Raw genomic sequence first — 13,710 nt, forward strand, 5'->3', positions numbered from 1 at the left:
GGTGCTATACAGGCTTAGACATCACTAACACCTTGTGCCATCTTACTGACATGTGAGGATCAAGGTCCGTTCATATTCAGGTAGCAAGGCCTCCTATATATGTTTATAGTCTCCCCTGCGAGTACCGAAACTCTTCTGCCATTTGCTACTAGTTGGTGAGTCAGGATTTAGCATAAGTTCCTCTCCCTTTCCATGTTTAAAGCGTTCACTATATGGATGATGCCTTGTTGGCAAATAAAAGCCTCAGTCTCAGTGACTGATGGTGGTGCTATCTTACCATAGAGGTAGCCAGGAGCAGTAACTGATAAACCTGACAAAATTCAGCGACCTGCTCACCAAGCAGTTTCTTAGAAGTAAGTGAATGGATTTATAACACTCAATTTGTATTGGGTTCATGGAAAAACATCTGTGTTTTTGGCCCACCAAACCAGACAGGAAACCCAGCACGTTATTGGACAGACAATATGTCTTACTCAGGCATGCTGCTAGGTCTTTTATATCAGCTAACCTGCTAATCAGCATCCTTTGAGTGGAGTTTATGTAGATCTACTGAATCAGATTTACTGGAGGATGAAACCTAGAAGTCTGCCCTTTTAATAGGCTCCTTTACATTAGCCACACTTTGGGAAACACAGGCCTAGGAATTTTATTATCTGTCGTGCTAAGGGCTTTCTCCAGGAAGTTTTTACTTACTTTTACTACCAAATCTTTCTTTTACATTGTGTTCTGATCAGTAATTAATACAAATATTTTTGAATACATAATAAAATTATAAAAGCTTGAGTTGAGCTGTTAAAATCCTTTTCAGTTTAGAACAATGTTTCTCAATGAGGGAGTGAAGAATTTTACTTCCCAAGGATTACCTTGCAATGTATGGAGACATTTTTGGTTGGTGGTAGCTGGTGATGGTACAGACATCAAACAGGTAGAGGTCAGGGATGCTGCTTAGTAAGCAATGTGCCAGACAGCTCCCCACAACAAAGAATTACCTGGTCCAGCATGTTAGTAATGCTGCTATTGCTTGATTTAGAATGCTCTGTTTGAATCCTAGCTTTGTGTCTTACTAACTGTGACACTTCGTCCAAGTTACTTAACCTCTCTGATCCTGTTTACTCAACATTTAAATGAAATAAAAAGAAATAATAAATGGAATAAAAATAGAGTATTTAACCTCATTGTGGTGTTGTAGGAATTTGTGACCCCATGGATTGTAGCCCCCCAGGCTCCTCTGTCCATGGAATTCTCCAGGCAAGAATACTGGAGTGGTGGGTAGCCATTCCCTTCTCCAAGGGATCTTCCCAACCTAGGGATAGAATCTGGGTCTCCTGCATTGCAGGCAGATTCTTTACTTGTCTGAGCCACCAGGGAAGCCTCCCATTGAATTGAATGTTCCTTCTGTAAGAAGAGAAGTTGCTACCTGACACATACATGGAAGGCATTCAAAATAGTAGCTTATATTTTCTCAATAAAACCAATTCAAGATGGGCTTACCATCTTGAGACATATTAAAATTTTAAAGGTTAGATCATTGTGAATAAGGATTATAACTTTTAATTATCATGCTCTGAGCTATGTTTATGTGCCTTTATTTGTAAAAGTTTAAAACTAGTTCATATTTTGTTGTGATCTGTCTTCAGTTCATTTGTCAAAAATGAACTCAGAAAGTAATTAATTGCCTCTGTATTAAGCAGTGTTTTGAGGTGATAATCCCATTTTGTTGTTGTTGTTGTTGTTCAGTCGATGAGTTATGTCTGACTCTTTGGGAACCCATGGACTGAAGCATGCAAGGCTCCTCTGTCCTCCACTATCTCCCCAAATTCATGTCAATTGAGTTGGTGATGCTATCTAACCATCTTATCCTCTGTTGCCCTCTTTTCCTTTTGCCTTCAATCTTGCCCAGAATCAGGGTCTCTTCCAGTGAGTCGGTTCTTTGCATCAGTTGGCAAAAGTATTGGAGTTTCAGCTTTGGCACCAGTCCTTCCAATGAATATTCAGGACTGATTTCCTTTAGGATTGACTGATTTGATCTCCTTGCAGTCCAAGGGATTCTCAAGAGTCTTCTCCAGCACCACAGTTCAAAAGCATCAATTCTTTGGCACTCAGCCTTCCTTATGGACCAACTCTCACAACCATACACAACTATGGGAAAAAAAAACATAGCTTTGACCAGATGGACCTTTGTTGGCAAAGTGATGTCTCTGCTTCTTAATACTGTCTAGGTTTTTCGTCACCTTCTTTCTAAGGAGCAAGCATCTTCATGGTGGCAGTCACCATCTGCAGTGATTTGAGAGCCGAAGAAAATAAAATCTGTCACTGCCTCCACTTTTCTCCTTCTATTTGCCATGAAGTGATGGGACCAGATGCCATGATCTTAATTTTTTGAATGTTGAGTTCAAGGCAGCTTTTTCACTATTCTTTTACCCTCGTCAAGAGGCTCTTTGGTTCCTCTTTGCTTTCTGCCATTAGGGTGGTATCATCTGCATATCTGAGGTTGCTGATATTTCTCCTGGCAGTCTTGATTACAGCTTGTGATTAATCTAGTCCAGCATTTGGCATGATGTACTCTGCATGTAACTTAAATAAGCAGGGTGACAATATACAGCCTTGACAAACTCCTTTTTCAGTTTTGAAATAGTCAGTTTTTCCATGTCTGGTTCTAACTGTTGCTTCTTGACCAGCATACAGGTTTCTCAGGAGACATAAGGTGGTCTGGTATTCCTATCTCTTGAAGAATTTTCCACAGTTTGTTATATGATCCATACAGTCAAAGGCTTTAGTGTAGTCAGTGAAGCAGAACTGGATGTTTTTTCTGGAATTCCTTTGCTTTCTCTATGATCCAACGAATGTTAGCAATTTGATCTCTGGTTCCTCTGTCTTTTTAAACCTAGCTTACATCTGGAAGTTTTCGGTTCAACTACTGTTGAGGTCTAGCTTGAACGATTTTGAGTATTACCTTGCTAAGCATGTGAAATGAGTGCAATTGTATGCTAGTTGGAACATTCTTTGGCATTGTCCTTTTTTGGGATTAGAATGAAAACTGATCTTTTCCAGTTCTGTGGCCATTGATAAGTTTCCCAAATTTGCTGACATATTGAGTGTAGCACTTTCACAGGATCATCTTTTAGGATTTGAAATAGCTCAGCTGGAATTCCATCACCTCCACTAGCTTTGTTTGTACTAATGCTTCCTAAGGCCCACGTGACTTCACACTCCAGGTTGTCCATCTCCAGGTGAGTGACCACACCATCATGGTTATCTGGGTCATTAAGACCTTTCTTGTGTAGTTCTTCAGAGTTTTAAAGTGTTTGTAATTCCTTTGAACTAATCTCTTCTACTTGGTAAGTTACTTAGGGATTGTATGGCCAGATATCTGGTCTCTCCAGTTATAAACAGAAAGAGGGATATCACAAAATTTTACACAGACCTATTTGAGATTTTGTTTAACAAGACTCCAACTGTTTATCACTAATTCAAAGCACATTTATTTGTTTTATTGGAATGATCATGTATTTATATGACTGAATAGAGATAGGCTATGTGAAACTATATCTGCTGTTGCTTTACTTTTTCTTTTCTAAAATAGCTCCAAATAGAATCTGTAGTTAAAGTTAATAAAATAGCCAAGTTATGTTTCAATTTGCTGGTAACTGTCAAATTTAATTTGAAATATAAAGAAATTGATGACTGCTTTAGAATATTGAATGTGTATTTTTAAACTGTGAACTAATATTGTTCTCTCAGCTAAGAGGATCATTAATTCTGTATCAAATAACAATTCATTTGTTTTGAAAAACTGAGTTTAATCTATGCAGCCTTATTTTAAATCAAATATTCTGTTCTTGACAATTTTTCGTAACTAATTCTATTGTTGAACTAGATTCCACCGCTTGTTCCTTATCCTGTCTGCCTTCTGTTTCACTCTCTTCTACTGTCTTTACCACCAACCTGTTTCCTTTTAAAAAAAAAAAATTAAGTATAGTCAATTTACAATGTTGTGTTTTAGGTGTACAGCAAATTCCTAATTTATCCCTCCCTCACAGCCTGTTTCCTTAGTATCATTCATTGTTCTACAAGTCTTGTTAATTATTTGTTATACCAGTCTGTTGAAGAGTGTATATATTTCTCTGTGGGCTTGTTAAAGACTATATTCATTTTTCCACATGTGACATATTCATTTTGAGACTCCTACTGGAATTATCTTTTATCTGCTAGAAAACTATTTTCATTAAAATTTATTTATTTATTTTTACTGTACTAGGTCTTCTCTAGTTGTGACAAGTGGGGATTACTTTCTCATTGTGGTATATAGGCTTCTCATTGCCCTGACTTCTCTTATGGAGCATGAACTCTAGGGTGCACAGTTTTCACTAGTTGTGGTGCATGGGTTTGCCCCATGGCATATGGAATCTTCCTGGACCAGGGGTCAAATTGAACTTGTGTCCCCTGCATTGGCAGGCAAATTTTTAACCACTGGACCATCAGGGAAGTCCCAGCTGCAAAACTATCTTTCTATGCTATCTTTCTCTATTGTTCATAAAAGTGTACTCAGGAAATAAATACTTTTTTCAGTATTGGTTGAATTCAGACATGCTTTAAAGGTCAGTCCAGTTGCTCACTTGTGTCCAATTCTTTGTGGCCCCATGGACTGCAGCACACCAGGCTTCCCTGTCCATCACCAACTCCCGGAGCTTTCTCAAACTCATGTCCATCAAGTCAATGATGCCATCCAACCATCTCATTCTCTGTCGTCCCCTTCTCCTCCTGCCTTCAATCTTTCCCAGCATCAGGGTCTTTTCTGATGAGTCAGTTCTTCATATCAGGTGGCCAAAGTATTGGAGCTTCAGCTTCAGCATCTGTCCTTCCAATGAATATTCAGAACTGATTTCCTTTAGGATGGACTGGTTTTATCTCCTTGCAGCCCAAGGGACTCTCAAGAGTCTTCTCCAACACCACAGTTCAAAAGCATCAATTCTTCAGCATTCAGCTTTCTTTATGGTCTAACTCTCACATCCATACATGACAACTTGAAAAACCATAGCTTTGACTAGATGGACCTCTGTTGGCAAAGTAATGTCTCTGCTTTTTAATATGCTGAAGTGACTTAGCAGGCATACAGTGACATCTGTCTTTCAAAGAATGCTGTTTCTCTATTAGATTCCTGATCTACTTTCAAAGTGAAAAGGCACATCCTAACATCTGTTCCTTAATGATTGAGTTTAAAGGGAAGGAATTGTTTTTACAGTTTGAATGCCAGTGCCCTGGCAAAAGTTTAGTGTAAATAATGGGAAATGTAATTGGTCAGATGCTTCTGAATAGTGTACCACTCCACGATTTACCAACCATTAACAAACATACCCCTGTCTTGTAAAGAAGAACAAAACCATGAATTAGCATTAACCTTGCACTGAGATTCTTGTCTTCTGCACTTCTTTTTTATCTTTTCCCTTCTTAATACTTTTGCAAAGTTTGAACATAAAGGTAGAGGTGAGAGGAATGATAAATGAATATGATTGCATTTATTTCAAGCTGAAAGTCTCATTGACTAACCATGCTTCTTTTCCATTGCCTCATGATGACTGACTTATAAAAAGGAACAAACAAAATTTAGCTCTTTCTTTGTATAGACATACATTTTCATTTCTCTGAGATGTATGTTCGGGAATGCAGTTGCTGGATTATATGGTTAGTTCCCTGATAGCTCTGTTGGTAAAGAATCCACCTGCAATGCAGGAGACCCTGGTTCGATTCCTGGGTTGGGAAGATCCTCTGGAGAAGGCATAGGCTACCCACTCCAGTTTTCTTGGGCTTCCCTTGTGACTCAGTTGGTAAAGAATCCATCTGCAATGCAGGAGACCTGGGTTCGATCCCTGGGTTGGGATGATCCCATGGAGAAGGAAATGGCTACCCACTCCAGTATTCTGGCCTGGAAAAATCCATGGATTGTATAGTCCATGGGGTTGCAAAGAGTCGGACACGACTGAGCGACTTTCACTTTCACAGGTCACTTGCTTAATTTTTTAAAGAAACTGCCAAACTCTTTTTCAAAGACTGACCTTGGTATATTCCTACCACCAATGTAGGAGAGGCCCAGTTTCTCTACATCCTTGCCAGCATTTGGTATTGTGACTATATTTTATTTTAGTAACAGATATGTATTGATGGCTCATTGTGCCCTTAATTTGCATTTCAGTAATGACTGATGTTGAACATCTTTTTGTGTGTTTATTTGTCATCTGTAGATCATCTTTGATGAAGTCTCTTGATGTCTTGTCTATTTTGTTTGTTTTTCTGAATTTTGATGGTTTTAAAATATATTCAAACTACTAATCTGTTTTAGGTGTGTAGTTTCAAAATATTTTCTCCCACTCTATAGCTTGTCTTCATATCCTCCTTACAGGGTCTTTCACAGAACAAAAGTTTTTAATTTTGATGAGGTCCCGTTTATCTTTGTTTTTTCTTTTTTGAATCATGCTTTTGTTGTCAGCTTAAGAGCTCTTTGCCTACTCATTGATCCTGAATATTTTCTCCTAATTTTTAATACTTTTCATTTTTACATTTAATTTTGTGATCCATTTTTCAATTAATTTTGTATAAGATGTGAAGTTCTGTTTGAGGTTCTTACTTTTGACTATGGATATCCAGTTGTTTCAGTACTGTTTATTGAAAAGGCTGAGTTGATCTTGCACCTTTGGCTATAATTGTGTAGGTCTATTTCAAGGTCTTATTTCTGTTCCATTGATCTATGTATCTATCCTTTTATCAGTATCACCCTGCCTTGCTTACTGAAGCTGAATAATAAGCCTTAAAATTAGATAGAATAGCTCTTTCCACATTCTTTGGAATCATTGGCCAATGAAAATTTTTTATGATTTTATCTTATTTTATTTATTAGGAAATAAGTCATGCACATAAAAATGTAGTATATGTTTAAATCTCATCATGAAATAATATAATTTTAAGAATAATTATCATCAGGCCCAAGTACAAAATTTAATTTTTAGTTCTCTTATATTTTTTATGTACCTCTGCTTATTAGCTTGGTTTTCAGTTGCCTAGTTAAAAAAAACTTTAAATTCCAGGTTGAGAGTATTAATGGCATTCTTTATCTTTTTCTTAGATGGTGTTGTCTGAAAAGGTTAGTCAACTGATGGAATGGACCAATAAAAGGCCTGTAATAAGAATGAATGGAGACAAGTTCCGTCGCCTTGTTAAAGCCCCACCGCGAAACTACTCCGTTATTGTCATGTTCACTGCTCTCCAACTTCATAGACAGTGTGTCGTGTGCAAGTATGAAATTTCAACTACACTTTAAAAATTAAAAAACTCAAAAGATTTTAACCATTTTTCAATCCCAGAAGAATGAGTTTAGTTCAGTGGGTACATAAACAATGAATGTGTTTACCTTACTTAGTGTGTCTAGTAACACATAATGTGCTGTGCTTAGTTGCTAAGTCACGTCCAACTCTTTGTGACCCCATGAATTGCAGCCCATCAGGCTCCCCTGTCTATGGGGATTCTCCAGGCAAGAATACTGGAGTGGGTTGCCATCCCCTTCTCACTAACATATAATAGTACTACTCTTTTATAGTCTTTTTTTTTTTTTAAGGTTTTGTTTATTTATTCATTTTGGCTGCACTGGGTCTTCATTGCAGCACACCAGCTTTTCTCTATTTGTGGTGTGCAGGCTTGGTAGCCCTGAAGCATGTAGCATCTTAGTTCCTTGACCAGGGATTGAACCTGCCTCCCCTGCATTGGACGGGAGATTCTCAAGCACTGGACCACCAGGGAAGTCCCCAGTCTTTGTCCATATTAGTGGGGGAGGGACAAAAAGCAAGGATAAAGTATCATGGTAACCATCATAGAAATAACAGAAAATCTAGAAATCATAAATTGATACCAAGTTCTATAAATGCATGTCGATAGCATTGATGTAGTACTTTTGTGCTCTTGTTTTATGACAACAGTCCCAGAAGTTATGTAAAACAAATCTTTCATTTTTGGAAGAAACAGTTTCCAGTGTTTCAAATGCTATACTGAAAGCTAGAGATATTTATTAATGCAATAATGGTGATTGCATCCAAAATTTGGAATTACAGGAGAACTTTTAAAGAAAACAAAGATTCATGACGTAGAGGTGTTTCTTTTTTCTAGATTATTTTGTAGTAATTTTAAACCTTAGAAATGGAGACTAATCTCACTTAAACTTTCATCAAACAATGCTTAGTTGATTTGATTTTACTATTTCTGAATGCTTTTAGGAAAAAAGGTATTTCTTTAAACAAAAACATTATAGATAATTAAAAATAGTGGATACTAAAAAATAAAATAGCTTTTGCTTTTTGTTATTCATTTACTTATATTTTTAGATCATATGTGTGGTCTGGGAAATCACTTTAAAGGAAATGATACAGCTACCCTGTGAAAAACTAGTAAAATCTTGAGAGGTTTTTCCAAATTCTGATAGCCTGAGCCCATGTGAAGGAATAGACAGCCTTCTTTCAGAATAATGTGTTACGCTTCCCCAAGCCTTTATAACACTTCTTAAAAGATTTCCTCCCCAGAGGTAGGAGATAGGCCAGATAATTTGGTCCCAGAGTGCTGTTCTTCTTTTTCAGGCATGGGATTATGCTGAATATAAATTGAAAATAGGTAGAAGAAGGAAAAAGAATAGTAAGTATTAACTATGAATAAACTTAAACTCTGCAATTACTCATAATTCAGTTTACTCACTGGCAATCATGAGTATACAAAAATGTCAGAAAACAAAGTCCTTCATAATTATACATTAAATGCAAATTAATGGAATTCTTAATGTTTTTAATAGTATCTTTTTACAAGACCAAATTTTAAATTAGCTCACATTTTCCTAAATTCATTCAAATAACTAAAATTAAGTAACAGTAATTAGTGTAATACTATGTAGTTGGTGCTCTTAGGATGAGAAGTATAGGAGTACTTGATCCCAGAGTGCTGTTCACTCTTATCATCTGGCTAGGGAAATGAGTTCCACATATGAAAATTTAGCTGTCAGTATGAGACAGTTTATGATTAAGTACTAAATGAATTGTGTACATAATAAATGCTATAAAATTTCAGGAAGGACATATAACAGGAATGGTTAGGTTTGGCCTAATAGAGAAGGTAGGACTTGTACTAGGGCTAGACAGACGGATCAGATTTACATGGCAGTAGGATATTCTGTTTAGAAGTAATGATGTGTGGAAAGGTACAGAGATAGGAGTAAAGTGCTGGAATTAAGAGATCCTGTTTGAGATTGAGTAATACCAACCTAGACAGAGGCATTAGAAGGCAGAGACATTACTTTGCTAACAAAGGTCCATCTAGTCAAGGCTATGGTTTTTCCAGTAGTCATGTGTGGATGTGAGAGTTGTACCATAAAGAAAGCTGAGCACCAAAGAATTGATGCTTTTGAACTGTGGTGTTGGAGAAGACTCTTGAGAGTCCCTTGGACTGCAAGGAGATCCAACCAGTCCATCCTAAAGGAAATCAGTCCTGAATATTCACTGGAAGGACTGATGCTGAAGCTGAAACTCCAATACTTTGGCCACCTGATGCAAAGGACTGAGTCATTTGAAAAGACCCTGATGCTGGGAAAGATTGAAGGTGGGAGGAGAAGGGGTTGACAGAAGGTGAGATGGTTGTATGGCATCACTGACTCAATGGACGTGAATTTGAGTCAACTCTGGGAGTTGGTGATGGACAGGAAGGCCTAGTGTGCTGCAGTCCATGGGGTTGCAAAGAGTTGGACATGACTGAGCGACCGAACTGACTGAAGGTTGTGTAAAAGCTAGATGAATTATTTGGAAATAGATGATAAAGAACCTTGAATAACCAGTGAAAGAGCTTGGAGATTGTGTTCTGAAGGTAATAAAAAAGCGCCAATGGTTTCTGAGAAGAGGAACAGTATCAAGAAAGTAGTTATTTAGGAAGATTGATGTATATTGCGATGTTTAAGGATTGGAGGAGGAGAAAGTAAAGAATGTTAATATTCAAATGTCGGATATTAAAGATCTAACTTTAGGTGACAGCAATGAAAATAAATGTGGAGGGATAGAATTAAAAGATAATCACACCCTGGAGAAGGAAATGGCTATGCACTCTGATATTTTGCCTGGGAAATCTCATGGACAGCGGAGCCTGGCAGGCTACAGTCCATGGAGTCGCAAAGAGTCAGACATGACTTAGCGACTAAAACAACAAACAACAATTGGAAACTGTAGAACAAACTTTAAGGTTTATTTCACAATCATGTAAATTCCATTTTGAGGGGGAAAGCTATTTTCTTATCTATTAGAATTCGGTGAAAATATTTTTTCTTATACTGTTACTCATCTCTTCACTTAATCTAATATTATGATTCCTATTTACACTCCTTAATCTTTCAGTTAACTTGTAACTGTCATTGCCAGTTGTTAGTGTTACCATATTTATGAAGTGAAAATGTATGATACTATTAAATTCAAATTTAAGATAAACCAAAAAAAGATAATCACAAATGAAAAAATGTCAGATCTTAGAATTAAAAGCATATGGGAAATCAGGGAAAAGTAAAATATAGCTTGAGCTTTCAACTAATCTCAATTCTTTGTCTTTGAACTCTTAGAAGTAATTTAGCCTATTACAAATTGTAGCTAGATTTTTTCCAGTGAATTTAGAAGGAGCTTTTTGATAAGAAACAGGCACAAAGTATGAAGCAGAGTCAGATAATCACTACTTCTTGTTGAAATCCCCAACTCTTGATATAAGATTTCTCTTATGCCAAAACAGTGGCAATGTTTTCCAAGGTTTGTCCTAACCCTATCAACAGAGCCTGACTTGCACTAGATTGTTTTTAAAAATGTTTTATATGTTATCTTTACAAATCCAATTGCATCCAGGCAAGCTGATGAAGAATTCCAGATCCTTGCAAACTCCTGGCGATATTCCAGTGCATTTACCAACAGGATATTTTTTGCTATGGTGGATTTTGATGAAGGCTCTGATGTATTTCAGATGGTAAGTTATTTGGTTATTCTGTTAAATAGAAATAGGTAAACTATATATAATGTGGAATACCTCTTTTTCAATGGCTGCAAGAAGTTAAATAGGACTTGTCTTGTGTAAGATCTAGAGTAGTTGGTGAAATAAAAGCTGAACTTAAGCTAAACATGAAATATGGTGGTAAATACTAACTTCTCAGAATATGGACATTGGGTAGAAATCATGTAAACTTATATATATATTTTTTTGTGGTAAAATATAATAAAAAATGTACCACTTTGTTTTAAAGTGAACAATTTATCACGTAACTTTTTGATTCAGAACAAGGATCCCACTATTGTGTAATAGTGGCAAGAATACACAGAAGAACTGTCCAAAAAAGACCTTCATGACCCGGATAATCACGATGGTATGATCACTCATCTAGAGCCAGACATCCTGGAATGTGAAGTCAAGTGGGCCTTAGAAAGCATCACTACGAACAAAGCTAGTGGAGGTGATGGCATTCCAGTTGAGCTATTTCAGATCCTGAAAGATGATGCTGTGAAAGTGCTGCACTCAATATGCCAGCAAATTTGGAAAACTCAGCAGTGGCCACAGGACTGGAAAAGGTCAGTTTTCATTCCAATCCCAAAGAAAGGCAATACCAAAGAATGCTCAAACTACCGCACAGTTGCACTCATCTCACACACTAGTAAAGTAATGCTCAAAATTCTCTAAGCCAGGCTTCAGCAATACGTGAACCGTGAACTTCCTGATGTTCAAGCTGGATTTAGAAAAGGCAGAGGAACCAGAGATCAAATTGCCAACATCCTCTGGATCCTGGAAAAAGCAAGAGAGTTCCAGAAAAATATCTATTTCTGCTTTATTGACTATGCCAAAGCCTTTGACTGTGTGGATCACAATAAACTGTGGAAAATTCTGAGAGACATGGGAATACCAGACCACCTGACCTGCCTCTTGAGAAATCTGTATGCAGGTCAGGAAGCAACAGTTAGAACTGGACAGGGAACAACAGACTGGTTCCAAATAGGAAAAGGAGTACGTCAAAGCTGTATATTGTCACCCTGCTTATTTAACTTCTATGCAGAGTACATCATGAGAAACGCTGGGCTGGAAGAAACACAAGCTGGAATCAAGATTGCTGGGAGAAATATCAATCACCTCAGATATGCAGATGACACCACCCTTATGGCAGAAAGTGAAGAGGAACTAAAAGCCTCTTGATGAAAGTGAAAGAGGAGAGTGAAAAAGTTGGCTTAAAGCTCAACATATAGAAAACGAAGATCATGGCATCTGGTCCCATCACTTCATGGGAAATAGATGGGGAAACAGTGGAAACAGTGTCAGACTTTATTTTTTGGGGCTCCAAAATCACTGCAGATGGTGATTGCAGCCATGAAATTAAAAGATGCTTACTCCTTGGAAAGAAAGCTATGATCAACCTAGATAGCATATTCAAAAGCAGAGACATTACTTTGCTGACTAAGGTCCGTCTAGTCAAGGCTATGGTTTTTCCTGTGGTCATGTATGGATGTGAGAGTTGGACTGTGAAGAAGGCTGAGCACCGAAGAAGTGATGCTTTTGAACTGTGGTGTTGGAGAAGACTCTTGAGAGTCTCTAGGACTGCAAGGAGATCCAACTAGTCCATTCTGAAGGAGATCAGCCCTGGGTGTTCTTTGGAAGGAATGATGCTAAAGCTGAACCTCCAGTACTTTGGCCACCTCATGCGAAAAGTTGACTCATTGGAAAAGACTTTGATGCTGGGAGGGATTGGGGGCAGGATGAGAAGGGGACGACAGAGGAGGAGATGGCTGGATGGCATCACTGACTCGATGGACGTGAGTCTGAGTGAACTCTGGGAGTTGGTGATGGACAGGGAGGCCTGGCATGCTGCGATTCATGGGGTTGCAAAGAGTCGGACATGACTGTGTGACTGAACTGACTGATAGTGTAATACTGTAGTTCTTGGTAAGAGCTAGGTACTTGCCTTTAACTTCTTGCAGCTTGTCTTAGTGAAAAGGCTCCTTCTTGTTCAACACTTAACTTTTTCCTGTGCCCTATATCCCATACCACTGGCTCTATCAATCATGACCTCTCTTACCTGTGTTTTTTTAAATTAAAACTATTCTTTGAGGAGCTTATGGTTCACAGCAAAATTGAGAGGTAGATACAGAGGTTTCATGTTATGTCTTATGCCCCTGCACATGAATAGCCTCTCCATTATCAACATCCCCCACCAGAATGGTATGTTTGTTACAGTTGGTGAACCTCCATTAATACATCATAATCACCCAATGTGCATAGTTTATATAGTAGTTCACTCTTGGTCTTGTACATTCTGCTGATTTGGACAAATGTATAGTGAGATGTATCCATCAATATGTATTCATAAATAGTATTTTCACTGCCCTAAAATTCTCTGTACTCTACTAATTCCTCCCTCCACACTAACCCTTGGTAATCACTGATCTTTTAGCTGTGTCCACAGTTTTGCCTTTTCCAGAATGTCCTATACTTAGAATCATACAGTATGTAGACTTTTCAGATTGACTTCTTTCACTTAGTAATATGAATGTAAAGTTCCTCCATGTATTTTCATGGCTTGATAGCGCATTTCTTTTAAGAGCTAAATAATATCCTATTGTCTGGATATACCAGATTTTGTTTATTCATTCATGTACTGAAGAAATCTTGGTTGCTTCCAAG

The 13,710-nt window shown here is 37.6% G+C and overlaps 1 protein-coding gene across 1 annotated transcript in view; it reads left to right on the forward strand.

The window, feature by feature from the left end:
- The window catches only part of MAGT1 (magnesium transporter 1), a 46,701-nt gene that overhangs the window by 7,289 nt on the left and 25,702 nt on the right, over positions 1-13,710 (forward strand). Inside the window, exons 2-3 of the mRNA XM_052663115.1 lie at positions 7,118-7,287; positions 10,899-11,016. Coding sequence (XP_052519075.1) covers positions 7,118-7,287; positions 10,899-11,016 — 288 coding nt within the window. The remainder of the gene's footprint in view (positions 1-7,117; positions 7,288-10,898; positions 11,017-13,710) is intronic.

This window comes from Budorcas taxicolor, chromosome X (genome assembly GCF_023091745.1).
Source record: "Budorcas taxicolor isolate Tak-1 chromosome X, Takin1.1, whole genome shotgun sequence".
Taxonomy (NCBI): Eukaryota; Metazoa; Chordata; class Mammalia; order Artiodactyla; family Bovidae; genus Budorcas; species Budorcas taxicolor.